Source organism: Physeter macrocephalus, chromosome 11, assembly GCF_002837175.3.
Source record: "Physeter macrocephalus isolate SW-GA chromosome 11, ASM283717v5, whole genome shotgun sequence".
Taxonomy (NCBI): Eukaryota; Metazoa; Chordata; class Mammalia; order Artiodactyla; family Physeteridae; genus Physeter; species Physeter macrocephalus.
The window spans coordinates 3963706-3983214 of NC_041224.1; the positions used below are offsets into that span (position 1 = coordinate 3963706).

Sequence of the window (19509 nt, forward strand, 5' to 3'; positions counted from 1 at the left end):
TCCAATGTTTGTTTCATTATCTTTCTCTGAGGACAAGGAAGTAGCTCATTCACAACAGTATACAGCAAATATGACTACACATATATTAAATGAATGAATTTCACAGTGAAATTAGCTATTGAAATATTTTTAAAATTCCAAATTCCCTATCACATGACTGCCAAGACCCAGCATTGTCATTTTTAAGCATAACGATATTTTAAGAAAAAAAGACAATTATTTTATCATTTTATTCATTCACTGTTTCTATGCTTTAATAAACCTTTGCATAAGTAAATACATGTAGTTAGAACTACAAGACAACACGGAAACTAGACGAGAAACAGGCATTCCGGATCTTTTCAAAATAACTATATTGAGGAAACTCTTGACTAAACGTTACCTTCAGAAATACCCCTTCTACTGACACCTAAAACAACTTGTGTAACCTTCAACTTTTAATGAAATCGTGTACCACCATAGTTTACCTTGAACATCTTCTTACACTCTTCAAAAGCATTACTTCAAAAACAAGTCTCCATATAATTCTATAAATAAATAGTAAATGTTACTGCACCTGAGCTTAAGAATTTACAGTTGTTTCCATTGGTTCAATTATTAACTTCAAAAGTAAAACCTGAAATTAACATTCATTTCTGGGCTGTAACTACTGATAGTAATTAGAATATTTTAACATCTGATGCAAAGATAATTTCTGATGTTGGGGAAGTGGTTACAAAACTTTCTTCAAACCCAGAGGAAAGTGAGTTTGCTGTAACACAATGAGCTCTTAATTACCTGAGCTAATCAAGGGGACTTTAGGCCAGGTCGCTCAGCTGGGAACCCAGCTTGCCTTGACTCTGGGGATGTTTCTCTGAAGACGTCAACTCCACAGGCAGCCCCTTCTCAAGGAGCTCACCCACTCTTCTCAGCTCTGCCCACTTCTCAGGCTGTGCTCAGCTGAAGGCACCAACCGCAGGATAGGGCCATGGTCCACAAAGGCCCAGAAGCAATGGTGTGGAGCTGAGATAGGGCACTTGGTCAGGGGGAAAGAAAGGTGCTTTTACGAAGGGATTTCTGACTGAGGACCAAGGTGATAAGGAGATGGAACAATGTCGAAAGAACATTAAAATCTAAGGCTGCACAAGGCATTGTAAACAGCAGTGGTCTTTCTTAGAAATGGTAGAATTCAGCTGCACAAAAAGAACAGATATAATCTAGGATTGGAATAAAAATACCTGAGGAGTTGTTTTTCTCTAGGCAACAGAGTAAGTGTTGTTTCTGTTTTTAGCAAAAGTTCGTCTATGCCTAAATTCATTTCGATCTTTTTTTTTTACAAAGTAGATTTTTAATAAAATGAACAACAAAAGAATTATGGGTTTTAATACTGATATCAATTTATTACTAATTTTAGTCTTCCCCTTAGCTCCCTATGTAAAAATGATGGTTTCTCAGTAGTAGTTACAATAGCTTTTAAACAGAACTTGGGCAAAATAATTAAGATAGAAACCATAAATAACCATAAAGTAAATGAAGCAAAATTGTCTAGTGAGATGTTTATCCTAAAGTATATTAATATTCTTCCATAAATTTTTAGATTGTTAAAGTAAAATTATCTTACTCTAGTGTATTATGAATCATTATAAAAGATTCCAATCTTCGAAAATTATGAAAGACTTCAAGATCTCATTAATGGAGTTAGAAATATCAGCTATTAAGCTACTAGTCAAGTTTGGTCTGTATTTTCTGGGCCTCTTCAGGCCAAGAATAACAATCAGGTAGAATCTGCTCATAATCAGTGCTATACATCTGAGAGTAGACAAATGCTTCCTTGTTTTGGGGTTCAGGATAAACTGTGGCTGTCTTTTCTTGGTATGCATCTTTCACAATCTAGAAATAAGAAAAGAATATTAATTATTTTAATGGATAGAGATGATGGTGAGCACATGTCAGAAATTTTTTATCTGTTTCAGCAACAGATGAATGGATAAAGAAGGTGTGGTACATATATATATAATGGAATGCTACTCAGCCATAAAAAAGAACAAAATAATTCCATTTTCAGCAACGTGGATGGACCTAGAGATGATCATACTAAGTGAAGTAAGTCAGAAAGAGAAAGACAAATACCATATAATATCACTTATATGTGGAATCTAAAATATGACACAAATGAACTTATCTACAAAACAGAAACAGAATCATGGACATAGAGAACAGACTTGTGGTTGCCAAGGGGGCCAGGCGGAGACGGGTCAGGATTAGCAGATGCAAACTATTATATATAGAATGGATAAACAACAAGGTCCTACTGTAAAGCACAGAGAACTATATTCAGCATCCTATGATAAACCAAAATGGAAAAGAGTATAAAAAAAAGAATGTGTATATATATATATATATATATATATATATATGTTTAAGAAATTAACACAACACTGTAAATCAACTATACCTCAATTGAAAAATTTTTTTATGTATCAAAAAATTAAGTTCTAGGGCTTCCCTGGTGGCACAGTGGTTGAGAGTCCGCCTGCCGATGCAGGGGACACGGGTTCGTGCCCCGGTCCGGGAAGATCCCACATGCCGCGGAGCGGCTGGGCCCGTGAGCCATGGCTGCTGAGCCTGCGTGTCCGGAGGCTGTGCTCCGCAAAGGGAGAGGCCACAACAGTGAGAGGCCCACGTACCGCAAAAAACAAACAAAAACAAAAAACAAACAAAAGCAAACAAACAAAAAATTAAGTTCTAATTTATATCTTGTCTGTTTCCAAAAAATTAAGTGTATTATAATAAGAACACATAATCACAAAGAAGATATAAAGTGAAGATGCAATTATAAATCATGTAACAAAAGTGGACTACAATATCAGCAAGAAAGGAAAGTGTGAATAGTAAAGATTTACTCATGGGTGATCCTACCAGAATTTCTCAGATGTCAGTCTTAACAGCCTTGAAATGACTTGACTGATAATTAACTGAACTAAATACCTTAAAATCCCTGCTACGTTTGAACTCCAATATCCTGCAGTTTCAGCAATCCCCCGATTCCGACCACGGCCTCCTACAGAACCTCTTTCTCTACCCCAGGGTCTCCTGATTCTAATCAGCGGGGCTCTGGAGCCAGTCTCGGTGCTCTGTGCCTTGCTGGTATCACAGAACCTTGTCTCCATGTCTTTGTGGGGAACCCTCAGTGCTGGCTTTCTCCTTCCAGAGCTGTCTCCTGCCATGTCATTCTTTTCCTAACCTTACTTGGGCCCATGTGGTTGCACATTATGCTTTTACCCTTTAAAAATCAAAAACGAACTAAAAAAACTTTGTCTCAAGTCAATTTCCCTGAAGTCAATTTCAAACCTTCCCCTCCACGCGTCTCCATTTAACTCTCATCACTCTGCTGAGAAAATTCCAACTGATCAAAGAGAACGATCTCAATTTCTCTTTTCCTCAACTCAAACTGTCTCCTCCGTATCTTCAAACATTCTCTTCCCCTGCTTTCTTTGAGAAGAATGGATTCTCCCTGTTGTCAAAATTAATCACTCCATATGTGCTCTTTAATTCACTCCAGTTTTTAAGAAAGCAATCATTAAGGAGCTACTTGTATGACAGACTTATTTGAATAAGCGTGTTTTGAAGAATATCAGAATGATTAAGTATCTCTTCTCAATGTAAAATTATGCATTTATGAAAAAATTAAAGTTATAAAGACTGTGCTGCATTATGGAAAAATGTTTATGAAAAAACCATGATCAAAAGTATGTGAATACACCCTTACACGTTATTACAACAGCGTTAGAAAACAAAGCAAACAAATGAAAACAGACTGCAAGCAAACACACACGCCAAAATGATGACAATGCTTGTTTTAGAAAAGTAGAATATCAGGCATTTTCCTCTTTTCTATTTTTCAGAGTGCCTATGATGTGGTATTACTATGTTTTTAACAGATATTCTTGAGTTACAGTTCACTGACCACAAAATTCAACAGTTTTAACATATAATCCAATTATTTCTATCAATTCAGAGTTGGGCAACTGTTACCACATCCAGTTTCAGAACATTTCCATCACCCCAAAAAGTTCCCCTGTGCCTCTTTTGCAAAGGCTGTATCACTTCTATAATAAAATGCTCTGTTTCATTCCTGACACAGACTCTGCGGAAATCCACTCCTCTTTCTGCCCCCAGGACACGCTGTATTAACGACGCTCTCTCTCAGTGAGATCTTCACTCTCTCCTTCTCGTCAACGCCAGACTCTCTGCAAGACGAGAGCTTCACCTGTTACCACGTGTAGGTGATCCACCAGCTTCATATCCAGCCTCTCTTTAAGTTTCAGTCACCACCATCTGCTTGTTAGAACTGTACATTTGAACGTATTGGATTGGCCAAAAAGTTCGTTCGGGTTTTTCTGTAAGACGTTACAAAAAACCACAACGGACCTTTTGGCCAACCCGCTGCCATGGATACCGCAAACCTGCAGTCTACTTATATCACCTTCCTTCCTGAAGCTGATTCTTTGTCCAGGTTTCCCAATTTCTGTTTATCCACTCAGCATTCGTTCCTCTTTCTAGGTGTAATATCTGAGTTTTTCATACTCTCCTGCCGTCCCTCGTCTTCTTACTTACCCCTCTGATCACATGCTACTCCTTTTCATTGAACCCTTCAATATGAACTTAAAGTGATAATGTGATGTTCAGTGTATTAATGATTCAAACTAGTTTAAAACTAGTAGATACAAATTAGGAGAAAACATAAGCATACTCTTTCCTAAACTGATAACTTAGCAGATTATCTGAAGTTTTTTTTTTGAAGGATTACTTGGTTTTTGAGGCCTCTACCCTGAATCAACAAAATAAATCATGACATGAAATCTAAATGGTGTTGTTCTGATAAACTTGCCAATAGCTTTGGTTTTCAGCCAGGAGCAAATGTGCCTCCAAGGGGACATCTGGCAATGTCTGGAGACATTTTCGGTTGTCACACCTGTTGCAGAGGCTACTGGCATCTGGTGAATAAGGGCCACGGATGCTGCCAAACATCCGACAATGCCCAAGACAGCCCCCGTGACAAAGAGTTACCCAGACACACGTGCGCAGCGGTGAGGTTGAGAAACCCCAGTTTCAACATAGGACGACGACGGTGGGCTGAAATACGTCCCCTGAAAATGCTGGTGCCTTAACCTCTGGTACCTCAGAGTGGGGCTGTATTGGGAGATTGGACCTCTAAACAGATAATTGAGTTAAAATGACGCTATTCCGGTGGGCTCCAACCCAAGTTGACTGGTGTTCTTATAAGAACGGAAATCTTGGGGCTTCCCTGGTGGCTCAGTGCTTGAGAGTCCGCCTGCCGGTGCAGGGGACGCGGGTTCCTGCCCCGGTCCGGGAGGATCCCGCGTGCCGCGGAGCGGCTGGGCCCGTGAGCCGTGGCCGCTGAGCCTGCGCGTCCGGAGCCTGTGCTCCGCAACGGGAGGGGCCGCAACGGTGAGAGGCCCGCGTACCGCGGAGCGGCTGGGCCCGTGAGTCGTGGCCGCTGAGCCTGCGTCTCCGGAGCCTGTGCTCCGCAACGGGAGGGGCCGCAACGGTGAGAGGCCCGCGTACCGCAAAAAAAAAAAAAAAAAAAAAAAAAAGAACGGAAATCTTGGACACACAAAGAGACCCCAGGGATGTGCAAACACAGAGGAAAGGCCACACGAGGACCCAGCAAGGAGGTGGTCATGGACAAGCCAGGGAGAGAGGCCTCCAAAGAAACCAGACCTGCCAACCCCTTCGTCTTAGATCTCTTGCCTCCGTGAGAAAATAAATTTGTAATCTAAGTCACCCAGTTTGTGGCAGTTTGTTATAGCAGCCCTAGTAAATGAATACAACTAGCCTGCAAAAAGAGTCACTTTCTCTCTCGTCTTAGTTGTAGAAAATGTAGGTTCTTCTTGGCTAGGTCCTTGAAGAGCTCACCGGCCATGCCAGCCAGCTGTGAGTTCTCCGTTCTCACTGTTTCGCTTTCTGCCCAGTATAATCAACTGTGATTTTCAAGGTGCCACACATCCACAGAGACATGGATAAGGCAGGTGGTTCAAGGTCTGTCACTCTACCATATGTGCAATACTGTGGTGACTATCTCAGTGTCATACGGAAGATACCAACCAAGAAAAAGGCCAAGTGGAGGAAGCTTAGCTGAAATGAAACCCTGATGAATTACCTGCATTATGGGAGAGAAAAAGGATGGGGAAATTAATGATTCAACCCATTTCTAAGGATCAAACATAGTTCCTAAGCTCTGCCAAAGCACCAGGCCTCATTTCTCTGACTTCTGACATAATAAGTTGATACAGATATTTCAAGGAAGTGGATTTTTAATACCTAAACATGCACATTCAGCCATAGGTGGAAGGGAAAATAATGAGGCTTCAACAAGAGTGGTTTTACCTTTTCTGCAATTTTCAGAGAAACATCTCTAATGGTGTCCAAAGGAGGATAAAGCCGGCCCTCTTCCAAGTGTTTATCTGATACTTGCTGAGCTATAACCTTAAAAAAAAAGAAAGACAAAAAAATACTTCATACCATAGAATGTGGTGGTTGTGAGGATAATGGTGAACGGTCGCGGATAAAAGCAGATCCTATTAACGCCATCATCCAAATGCATCTCTCCCTTTCTCAATGGAAAAACTGAGCTCAGAGAGGCTTGGTGACTGGTGGGAGAAGACAAATAGTGAAAAAGATGGAGATGAGCATCTGGGTTTCCTCTTAACCCAGTTCCTTTTCTACTGTACCATGAAATGCTGGCAGCTTTCTTGTTGGATGCACTAGAGGGACAGGGGGAAGAAGGGTAAGGAAGGCAGAGGAGGATGAGAAAAGTGATGGAAAAGGACCCTGAAAACAGAGGAGGAGAGGCTGGTCAGGCCTTGCTCCCAGCTCACATACTCTTGCACGGGAGGTAGAGCAGGAGGCTGAGAGAGCTATTTCTGACTCACATGGCAAGCAGGATACAGATTCTGGATTATCCAAATCACCTAACTAGCCTCAGCCTTTGCTGTCCCCAAACCTTTCCCTATTTCTAAAGGAAACAGTGTAGACATGAAAATAGGCTACAAGGGTAGATCTTATGTTAAATATTCTTATCACATACACATTCATAATAATAATAAAGAGGGTGGGGGCTTCCCTGGTGGCGCAGTGGTTGAGAGCCCGCCTGCCGATGCAGGGGACACGGGTTCGTGCCCCGGTCCGGGAGGATCCCACGTGCCGCGGAGCGGCTGGGCCCGTGAGCCGTGGCCGCTGAGCCTGCGCGTCCGGAGCCTGTGCTCCGCAACGCGAGAGGCCACAGGAGTGAGAGGCCCGCGTACCGCAAAAATAATAATAATAATAATAATAATAAGAGGGTGGGATAAAACTTCTGGAGGTGATAGATTTGTGAATGGCATGGATTGTGGTGATGGTTTCAAAGGTGTATCCTTACTTATCTCTAAATTCATCAAGTTGTAAGATACATGGCTTTTTGTTATGTCAATCACACCTCAATAAAGTAGCTTAAAAACATGAGGCAAATTGACATTATGTGCTTCCTGATGTGATTCACTGAGAAGGATTCAATTATTAGGCAAACCTAAACCAAACCCTATAACCATACAACTTAAATTAAATCAGGAGGAACATTGTAAAAAACAACTGGCCTGTACCCTTCAAAATGTCATTGCCATAAAAGAAACAGAAAGGCTGAAACGCTCTTGCAGATGAAAAGAGTATTCTAGAGGCTATAAAGGTCTTTTTTATGTGTAACTGGCAAATTTGAACTTGGATTATACATTCGATAATAGTATTATATCAACGTTAAAGTTACCTGGGTTTTCAGTTATCCAGTGACTGACAGGAATCAGTTTCCCCCAGATGCTGTTGTCAGAGGGGATCTCTCTAGAGCCCCCTGGGCAGAGAGCAGAAAGGGTGGGGCGAGGAGAATGAGAGAACAGAGAGCAGGTGACTTAGGAGGAGGGTGTGAGGGTAGGAGGCCCAGGTTTGCCTCCCAGGTGTGAACAGCGGGGAGGAGACTGTTCCAGGCTGCTGTACGGACCGCTCAGGGCCAGCAGGGCTGACCCCAGGGAGCATCAGAGGTCCAGGAGACTGTCCAGAGGACCGAGAAATGCAAAAATCTCTTTGTGATATAAAGATGTGCAGGAACAGTCTTTCCATGAGATTACTGCCAATCCATGAGATTACTAGCACCATAAGAGACCCAATTGGTACTTTGACAATAATGCTAACAGTTACTAGATTTGGGGTGGGCAAACAAAACTTTCTCCTAGATCTCTCACATGCTACTTTTCTTAACTACAAAATATAATCTAGACAAGAACTTTCTTCTTTTTGCCCCCTCTAGAGGTGTGTCTGTGGTATTGTATTTATTCTCACTGATAAATACTACTGACTACTAGTTCTATTTAATTCAGTAAGTATTTACCAAGTTTCTGCTACGTGCTTTAGTATTGCGCTAGTGCTACTGGTGTTCTGAAAGAAGTATATGGGAGACCTTCTGTCTTTAGAGAAGATAACATACAATTTAAATATAAGGCAAGACTTGATTGTTTAATACGTGAAACTCTCGAGAGCATAAAACAACTAGGAATCAAATGAAGTGTTTGCTAAAGACAGCCATGGCTAAGGAGAAAGATCAAAATGAGTCAGAGAGGCCACAAAAGGACCCAAGGACGAGCTGGGACTTAAGCCATGACCTGAAGATAGGCTTAGACGGGTGGAGAATGAGTCTCGGAGTTTTCCCGGCAGGATGATACACAGGACAGTTACATGGGTGTTCACATGCCTGGTGTGTTTAAAGGCTTCGGGTTGAGGGAGGATAAAAAGAACATCAGGCTTCTAAGCTCCGGTGCCTGCTTAGAAGGGGGGTGTCACGAACAGAAATGCGGATATTGAGGGCGAGGGGAGATAAGAAGTGGTTTTCCACATCTGTATTTAAGGAAAGAGCAGGGCATTTTGGTGGAAATACCCATCAGGTCACTGGAGATGTGGTGAAAGATAAGAATAGGGATACACAGACTTGGCCCCTTTCCGAACGACGATAATGGAAATAAGAGAATGCGTGAGATCTCTGAAAGTAGACTTTAAAAGGAAAGAGAAAAGTGAGGACAAAAAACTGAATACTAGGAAGAAGCTCAGTCGAAAGGAACTTGAGGGACTTCCCTGGAGGTCCAGTGGTTAAGATTTCGCCTTCCAATGCAGGGGTACGGGTTCGATCCCTGGTCAGGGAGCTGGGATCCCACGTGCCTTGCGGCCAGAGGCCCAAAACATAGAACAGAAGCACTGTTGTGACAGGTTCAATAAAGACTTTAAAAAAAATGGTCCACATCAAAAAAATCTTTAAAAAAAAGTGGGGGGGGGGACTTGAAAGGGAGACAAAGAAAACAATGAGGTGGCATGAAAAACAGGAATAGCGTGTTGAAGCCTAAGAGAATGGTGGAAAGGCCAAGATTCAGCCGGAGAGATAGCTGGCTATGATAAGAATAACACCAGTAACCTCACCACATCTTACTGTTTTCCTTCAGAGGTGTTTGAGAGTAATTATTACTTTCCCTGGGTAGATTTACTGGAAAGACTTTTTTTTTTCATGAAATTTGTCACTAGAGGGTGCTGGAGTTATTTAGGAAAGAAAACACTGGCTACCACGAGTAAAAAGATCATCTTTCTTCTTCTGCTGTGTCTGCTATAAAAAACAATGACTACATTTCCCTTAATGTAAGAACAACTTTGAAAAGCCCTCCTAAGTAATTAGACATCTACTTGGCTTTACAAGATTTCTTGAGTCAAAGAAGCTCTAAGACATCAGCCGTCATGCTTTTACCGCAGTGAAGAAAAAGAAAGGAGCATTAGAGCTGGCTGACCTCTGTTCTCACAGAATGACACCAAGGCGCGAAACCCCGGGTTTAGGCTCCTTGAGATCACGCCAATAACATAAAAATCTTTCACAATGCAAAGAACTGTCTGTTCGCATGATGAAAATATGTGAACATTAATCAGGTTTTATTTGGTTGGCTTTAGTTAGCATGTTGTACAGTGGTTTAATTTCGAGAGAAGAAATGCGCTCAAATTTCTCCTTCATGAATTGCATCCTCCTCAGACGTATCAACCAGGTGAACATTCCGATTACCCAAAGCTCATGATTTTACAAATATCGGTCCAACCACTGTTTCATCCCCCTGAGGTTTGGGAGGCAAGGGGAACTGACAGGAGCCTTAGGTTCAGAGTACCTCTTGTGCCTTTGTCTCTGACCTAAGAGTTTTGTGTCTTTTGCCAGCATCTATGAATCTGTGGCAGGCGGACTTGTTAGCCTGCAAGTGTGGAGAAATTTCAGACCCTTCACAGTTCCAAACAGTAGCTTAATAGAGCATCCTTACCGGCTCTGCTCTGTGCTGTTCTGTGAATGCTTCGTGAATGCCCTCAGAAGAGCACACTTCTGTCCTTTTAAAGACTTTACAAACACCAAATTCTCTGTTTTAATTTCTTCTCTGCTTGAAATACTAGAGTGGTTTCTGTATTCTACACTGCACCCTGAATAATACACACTTCACTATACCAAATCAGACTGTCATTTTTTTCCCATAATGCTTATATTAGTACAGTACTACAAAGATTATTAGATAGATATGCAGATAGATAGATATTGGAGGTATGTTCTTTTTTTTAACTTTTTATTCTATATTGGAGTATAGTTGATTAACAATGTTGTGTTAGTTTCAGGTGTACAAAAAAGTGACTCAGCTATACATATACAAGTATCTATTCTTTTTCAAATTCTTTTCCCAGTTAGGTTGTTACAGAATATTGAGCACAGTTCCCTGTGCTGTACAGTAGGTCCTTGTTGGTTATCCATTTTAAATATAGCAGTGTGTACATGTCCATCCCAAACTCCCTAACTATCCCTCCCCTTACGCTTCCCCCCGGTAACCATAAGTTCATTCTCTAACAGACTGTCATTTTAAATCTTCAAAATGCCATGATCAGGAATTCCCTGGCAGTCCAGTGGTTAGCATCCGGTGCTTTCACTGCTGGGGCCCAGGTTCAACCCCTGGCTGGGGAACTAAGATCCCGCAAGCCACGCAGCGTGGCAAAAAAAAAAAAAAAAAAAAAAAGCCATCATCTAGGTAGGTTCTCCGTGGAGAAATATTTACCACTTCCTCCATAATTTGGAAACAAAATTTTTATTGTCTCATTACTGTCATAGAACATAATCGTGGAGGTTAAAAAAAAAAAAGTTTCTTTTCTCGTACACTGTTGATGGGAATGTAACTTGGTGCAGCTACTGTGGAAAACAGTATGGAGGTTCCTCAAAAAACGAAAAGTAGAACTACCATATGACCCAGCAATTCCACTCTTGCGTATATATCCAGACAAAACTATAATTTGAAAAGATACTTGCACCCCTACGTTCACAGCAGCATCATTTACAACTGCCAAGATATGGAAGCAACCTAAGTGTCCATCAACAAGTGAATGGATAAATAAGATGTGGTACATACGTACAATGAAATACTACTCAGCCATTAAAAAGGAATGAAATTTTGCCATCTGCAGCAACATGGATGGAGTTGGAGGGCATTATGCTAAGTGAAATAAGTCAGACAGAGAAAGACAAATACTGTCTGATGTCACTTATACGTGGATCTAAAAAATACAACAAACTAGTGAATATGACAAAGAAGAAGCAGACTCACAGATACAGAGAACAAACTAGTGGTTACCAGTGGGGAGAGGAAAGGGGGGAGGGGCAAGATAGGGGTGGGGGAGTAAAAGGTACAAACTTTTAGGTATAAAATAAGCTACAAGGACATATCGTACAGCACAGGGAATACAGCCAATATTTTATAATAGCTATAGATGGAGCATAACCTTTGAAAATTCTGCATCACTATGCTGTACACATGTAAGTTACATAATATTGTACATCGACTGTACTTCAATTTTTAAAAAGCCCTCTTTTAAGAAGTCAGAACATAGTCTTTCTGCTGCCTACTGAAGAAGAATCTTTCCTAGTGACTCAATGTGAACTTACTACCCATCCCTCACTCTCTACCGGGGAAGATTTGATCTTCTTTGGACTTTACACCTTCTAGGGAGCGAGCTGGGATACTAAATAAATAAAACAGTAGACAACCTACAATGAGCCGATTTGAGATTTTACAGCCTTGGTGAACGCAGAGTATTTTACAATACCTCAGCAATGGTGAGAAAAATCTTATCCGCGATATGCCTCAGTCCACACGCCACCACACCAAGAGCAACTCCAGGAAACACATAGGAATTGTTGCCTTGGCCAGGATATAGGGTCTGTCCACTTGGGAGAGTGACAGGGTCAAAAGGACTGCCACTGGCAAAAATGGCACGACCCTGCAACACAGACACACAACTGTAAAAAGAGGCAGGCTATCTTCAAACAAATGGATCATAAGAGAGTAATTCAAGTATTGAGTAGTTAGAAAGAAGTCTGATTTTTCATTGACTTCCTAATAAGTGTGAGCAAGCTATCATGAGGCCGGCAGTAAGTTCTGGAGTAAGTGATTATTTCTGTTCTCTATCTTCCTCTCTATTCCTAGGAGAAGCATGCAAAGCACAGGAGACCCCAACCCCTGAACGCTTTCAGAAGCGTTCAGGCTTCTAAAACAGGGATAGGAAACCCTCAACAAATAAAGCACTACAATCTAAGAAATGCATTTGAAAAGTCTAAAAAAGCACTACATCCCCAAAGCATAGTTTAAATGGTAATAGATTGTGTTATAAATTTCACCCCTCTTATACCTTGAGTCTAAATCCATTATGATATTAATAATATTAACTTATTCATTTTTAACAAATGTCATACTATACCTTTTCTATAAAGTAACGTATGACATGATGCAACCTTTTCAGGATATAAAAAAGAGGAAAATAGATGAGAAAAAAATAGAAATTCTCTTCTAGGTGTTTATCAGACACTGTTATGTCTTGCACAAATTAGGTTTTGTTTTCAGACAAGTGTGATAGCTTCAAGTCTGCTTTGTTTAGCAGACAAAGTGTTTTGTTACAAGCAAATTTCTAATGTAACTAAATTATCATTTGATATACGTATTTGATATATATATTATTTGATACATATACCTTTGAAAATTACATCTGAGAAAGAGACCTGCAACATTATACACATACTTGTTTATTGCCCTCCTCGCCTTCACTCTTCCTGCCAAGAGCATCATTCTATTTTTTGGAGGAATGGTATTAAATAAATGACAGCCAGCTAAATATCCTCACATATATAGATTGTTAATATGGAGAAGGAAATCGCTCCATACCATGTTTGGTATAATTACAGTTTCTCGGAATTCAACAGTCTTCTTGTATTTTTTACAAATACATTTGTATTTGTAAAAATAAAAGTCATTTGTAAAAAAAAGTCATTTTCCTAATGACTTTTCACCTGTGCCTGAAGCAGCAGAGACTCACATCCAGCAACAGACAGCCCCTTTCTTGCTCTGTAATCCTTTGCCTGAACCAATGCTTTCAGCTTCAAAATGACTTTTAATTTTATATATAGCAACATAAGAGCATTAGGCAAAATCATAAGCAAGAGTTTAGGCCATTTATATCAGACACATTTGAACTTAAAAACACAACTATAGAAATCTGGCTAATTTTGTTTACGTCTATTATAGGTGAACCTATGAAACTCTGAGGCCTTTTGAAATATGCCAAAACAAAATATTTACTTAAACACGTATTTATTATGTGCCTACTATGTGTAATGCACTATGCTAAAATTTTGTTATTGGTTTTTTTTTTTCTGCGTTAAGGGTTTTAAGGACTGAGTTACATGAGGCAAATTCCCCAATCTAGAGATGGGATAAAAACTTAAATTATTGAGGACACTGATGCCATCCCAATTAAGAGAAATTAACAATGGAGTAGCTCCTTTGCAAAATTTCATCAATTCTAGTAATAAGCATTTAAGGATACAGTATTAAAGAAGTAGAGCCATCCAGCTTAATTTATGCGGTTTTACTTATGCATTGAGTTAGATTTATGCAGAGTGACATAACTCTGTCTTGTTTATCTTTTCCAGTTCATTTTAGATTTCTTTCCAAAATAAAAGTGTTAGATATATGAGACTCAACTTCTGTTTTGTTGTAATGACATTTTCAAGTCTTTGAAGGAAAAAAAGGGCTCTTGTCAACATATTGGTCAAATATGTATTAATACAAGCACAGTATAAAATAAGTCACTTTTATGGAAACAGTAAAATATTGAAGCTTTGAGGACTCCTATCCCGACCAGGCTGGATGTCAAAATAATTGCCCAAATGCTCCACCCGTGCCATCAAAATCCAAACCCAGGAGGAGTTAGCAAAGCAGAAATAAGACTGTGGTTTTATATTGTGTGCTTCAATATTTGGGAAGAGCTAGTTAAAAGCTATTTTAATCAGTATCTAGGATCAAGCTTTTTCCCTTTTAACTTTTATGTTTAAATCTTAGATACTTCCAAAGCACTGAAGGAAAATTATCAATAAAACATTACAAAGTTTATTTTGTTCTATTGAAGAACAGGATTTATACAAGACTCTAAAAGAGGATATGGTTCTTATCCTTCAGGACCTGTTCATTGTTCTTTCAGTCTTGGTTATAAAATTTTTAAAGGTTAACCGGTAAGCACCTTAGATACCCTGGGCTCCCTTATAAAGAATCACAATTTGACTATTAAAATATCAGTTCCATTTTTGCTTTACCTTGGTCAGTTTATAGCACTGCTCTGCAGTACACTCTGCTTTGCTAGTTGGATTACTCAAAGCAAAAATAATAGGCCGTTCATTGAAGGCTGCCATGTCTTTGAGAATTTGCTCCGAGAATGCACCTCTAATCGCAGCAACTCCTAATGTAGAAACAAGAAACCAGTGAATAGGACTATCATTGGTTAATTAATCCAGTGCCCCCAAAACAATGAGACATGTCAGGTCATTTGGTAATACCCCCTAAACAAAATATAGAATATATTAAAGTGACAAAAAAGTGACAAAAAAGAGATGTTCGTTAATGCCAACAACCTTTAAGGTTACAAATCTACAAGTATCTATGAAAAAAAATCACAGCTTTAACATTTGACTCATTAATAAATTTAGTGACCAATCACTAGGAATTCTGACTACAGGCAATTTTATCAGGAAATAAATGTGTCTAATATATACTATCTCTCTGTAAACAATTCTAGAAGCATATTTCAGTCTCTCGGGCTATAAAGCAATCATATTTTATAATCCAGTGCTAACACTTAAGACAATCATCCAATTCAATGATAAAACTGAAGTATGACTCACTGAGAAAAAGTGAACAGAAGAATAAAGCTATTAGCATAATGAAACTGTCAAAAGTAAGATTCCTGATGGAACATATTTTATACAAAACAACAATAAAGGCTTACTACTGCCCATTAACTCCTATCATGGAGTATTTGTCTTTATTATGGTTCTTATCCTTATTCTCGATATTGTCATCTGTTTCACAGGAGCTTCTAGAAATGGAGTATAATACCAAGTAAGGGTCGACATTAGATACACACAAAATAAAGGATATAAAGTTTCAAAACTTTCTTTGAGCTCTTTTCAACCACAACAAATGTGTCCATGGTAAACATCTTACCGTGCACATGCAGTGTGTGACACACTGACTTATCTACTATGAGGAATATGAAGACATGAAATACGGCCCCTGTTTTCAAGGAGGGTCTAGTTCAGCCTTTCTCAACCGTGGCCCCATTAACGTCTGGCGTTGGACAATTCCTTACTGGGCGGTGGCGGGGGGGCTTTGCTGGGCCCTGGAGGCTGGGGAGCAGCATCCTTAGTCTCTACCCACTAATGCCAGCAGCTCTGACCACCCCTTCCGCCTCCAGTTGTGACTAAAACAGAATGTCTCCAGACATTGCCAAATGTCTCCTTTCGGGGCCAAAGCACCTCCCTTTTAGAACCACTGTCTATTTGGAATAATCAAGCCTGGCAAAGCGCGGGATATGCCAGGTATTGGCAGGGTGACAGAGTGAGCAGACGGGACCACACACCTCCGCTGGGATCATCACTAAGATTAAGAAGACGGCACTGAATTTACAAATCTAGGCATCTAGGGGGTACTGTTGCTTCAGGGAATGCGTAATTTTGTTCGTGAACGCCAAAGGTTACAATTTCAAAAAGCTAAATTACGTCTCAAAATTCAGCAGTAAGAAAACAAATCAGGCCCACGTGGGGTTGAGGTAGGGTTTATGACAGGGAGGGAGAAGCCAAAGCTCACCGATGAGGGTGGTTGGTTTTATATCTCGAACAATGGCTTCTAGGTTCTTCATTTCTTCATGTTCATGGGCAAATTCCTCTTTCTCTTGTGTTAAGGCAGCACGTCCCTAAGTACAGCATATAAAAAGGAACGATAAATCTGCCAAACATGTGAGAGTCAAAGAAATTTCAGAATATTATGCATAATACCCATATTTATGCTTAACATTTTTATGTATTATGTCTTCCAGCTGTTCTTGAAGTCTCCTTTCCAATTACCAGAGTATTATTTCATTCACTCTTGCAACAAAGATTTATGTCTCAGACAATGTTCTAGGCAATGGGGATATAACAGTGAACAGAATAAAGTCTTTCCCTTATTTAATTATTATTTAATATTTAAAATCTTAACTCTACAGACATTTATGAGAAACTGGCATTAACAAGCAATGAAAAACATCATTTAAATAAAGATATTGTTTACTAGACATGATTTGTGTTGATAAAGCAGTGTCTTCGAGTGTGCAGAGCTGCCTTTAGCAGCTGCACAAATAACTATGGACTACTCACTGAGAATGGAACTTGATGCCATATTTATATCATACTTTGATGTTCTACATAATTACTAGCTTTATATGTTTTTATTTTGTAATGTTCTGATTATAACTGTACCACGTATTATTATCTAGGAAACATCTAATTTAATATCCTAGCTACAAAAAAGAACGTAGGATGGGGGTGAGGAGTGTTAGCTGAAAATCTTGTCCTTCCTTTTTTTTTTTCTTCTGCTCTTTCAGTATTGTATTTTTCCACATAATTAGTAGATCTGAAGATGAGATTCTCATCCACACTTCTACGACCAGGAATAAAAATCTGCTCAAATTAGAATTCTCCTCATTAATCTATTATTCAATCTCCTTACTTCATTGAAGCTTTCATCAAAGAATGAGTGACACAATAGCTTTTTGTTCCCAGGAAGCAATAGCTAAATTAAGTGCACTACTTATTAAACTTGACTTTTAAATTATAAAAATTATAATAACCATAATAATATTCTACCTACAAATTTTTAAGATTTTGACTACATAATAAATCACTAACTTTATATGGTACTTTATAGCTTATAAGTTGTTTTCACATTTGACCCCCTCAACAATTTGAAAAGTAGGGCAAATACAATTAGGTTTTTGCATGAGGAAACAGAGGCTCTGAGATATCAAGCAACTTGCCCAAGACAGGTACTAGAAATCAGTCTTTCCAATAATACAGCACAGTACAGCCCTGGAGAAAACATTTTACAAATGGTATACGTCAACTTGTATGCAAATTGTTAATCCCGAAGATGGTACAATATTCTTGCTTTAAAAGGTTATTATCAGCCTAAACGGGAAAAGAATCTGAAAAAGTATAGGTATATGCATACATATAACTGAATCACTCTGCTATACACCTGACACTAACACAACGTTGTAAATCAACTATACTCCAACATAAAGCAAAAATTTTTATAAAAAGGTTATTTTATTTTTGAAAGTAATACATGTGAATTATAGATAACTTGAAACATATGAACCTCTTTGCACTCGTTTCATCTATAAAATAAGAATAATTAGAATTTCTACCTCATCAGCTTTTTAGCAAATTAAATAATACATCTAAAGCACTTAGGACTGTGCCCAGTTTTTAACAAGAACTCAAAGTTAGTTGTTATAATTAAAATTTTTGTGAAGAAGAAAAAAACATAGTTCTAGCACTTATAATTCTAGTACCTTTTTTTTAGTCTGCTGTAAAGTGCTATTTCTGTATCACTGTTTTCTGTCATAAGCATGACTTTAGAGCTAACAGCATCCTAATAACAGAATTCACTATTCCTCACTGATGGGTTCTAAAAAGTTTTAACTTACCTTTTCTTCCCTGCACATCAAAATATACTACATCTGAGAAACTGAAAAATCATCTTATTTAACACTAACTGGAAAAGATATATGTATCCTCATGTTCACTGCCTCATTATTTACAATAGCCAAGAAGTGGAAGCAACGTAAGTGTCCATCAAGGGATGAATGGACAAAGAAAATACAAATGCACACACATAGGAATATTATTCAGCCATAAAAAAAGGAAATCTTGCCATGTGTGACAACATGGATAGACCTTGAGGGTATTATGCTAAGTGAAGTAAATCAAAGAAAGACAAACACTATATGATCTCACTTATACGTGGAACCTGAAAAAACAAAAAGCAAACAAACAAACAACAAACTCATAGATACAGAGAACAGATTGGTGGTTGCCAGAGGCTGGGGAGGCAAAAACGGGTGAAGGGGGTCAAAAGGTACAAACTTCCAGCTCTAAGATAAATAGGCCCTGCGGGTGTAATGTACAGCATGCTGACAATAGTTAATAATACTGTATATTGAAAGTCGCTAAGAGGGTAGATATGAAAAGTTCTCATCACAAGAAAAAAACATTTGTAACTGTGTGTGATGATGGATGTGAACCAGAGTTATTGTAATCATTTCACAATATGTACAAGTGTTGAATAATTATGTTGTACACCTGAAACTAATATAACATTATATGTCAATTATATCTCAATTTTTAAAAGCCTTATTTCATTCATTCCAAATCAAATTTGGTTTCCTGTTTCATATTCACTTCAGGAGAGAACATTCTAGGCTCTAGTAACATTAACTCAAACATTGTTAGTCTATATTCTTGTTCATCATGTTTATTAAAGAAAAAATCAGTCAAGAGAATCATATAAATTCAGTTGCTATACTTTCATCAGGAAGCATCAAATCGTTCCATAAAACCTAACTATTGGGCTTCCCTGGTGGCGCAGTGGTTGCGCGTCCGCCTACCGATGCAGGGGAACCGGGTTCGCGCCCCGGTCCGGGAGGATCCCACCCGCGACTGGGCCCATGAGCCATGGCCGCTGAGCCTGCGCGTCCGGAGCCTGTGCCCCGCAACGGGAGAGGCCGCAACAGTGAGAGGCCCGCGAACCGCAAAAAAAAAAAAAAAAACCTAACTATTATCTTAGCCTTTTTGTTTGTTTTTGTGGTATGCGGGCCTCCCTCTGCTGTGGCTTCTCCCGTTGCGGAAGACAGGCTCCGGACGCGCAGGCTCAGCGGCCACGGCTCACGGGCCCAGCCGAAACCTAACTTATTATCTTAGCCTTTTTTTTTGTTTGTTTTTGTGGTATGCGGGCCTCCCTCTGCTGTGGCCTCTCCCGTTGCGGAGCACAGGCTCCGGACGCGCAG

The 19509-nt window shown here is 39.4% G+C and overlaps 1 protein-coding gene across 1 annotated transcript in view; it reads right to left on the reverse strand.

The window, feature by feature from the left end:
* Nucleotides 1–232: 232 nt before the first annotated feature.
* The window catches only part of ME1 (malic enzyme 1), a 191137-nt gene continuing 171860 nt past the window's right edge, over nucleotides 233–19509 (reverse strand). The window contains exons 10-14 of the mRNA XM_024132987.2: nucleotides 16269–16374; nucleotides 14720–14862; nucleotides 12181–12354; nucleotides 6391–6489; nucleotides 233–1869 (exon numbers count right to left, since the gene is read on the reverse strand). Of these exons, the coding sequence (XP_023988755.1) occupies nucleotides 1702–1869; nucleotides 6391–6489; nucleotides 12181–12354; nucleotides 14720–14862; nucleotides 16269–16374 (690 nt within the window). The 3' untranslated portion in view covers nucleotides 233–1701. The remainder of the gene's footprint in view (nucleotides 1870–6390; nucleotides 6490–12180; nucleotides 12355–14719; nucleotides 14863–16268; nucleotides 16375–19509) is intronic.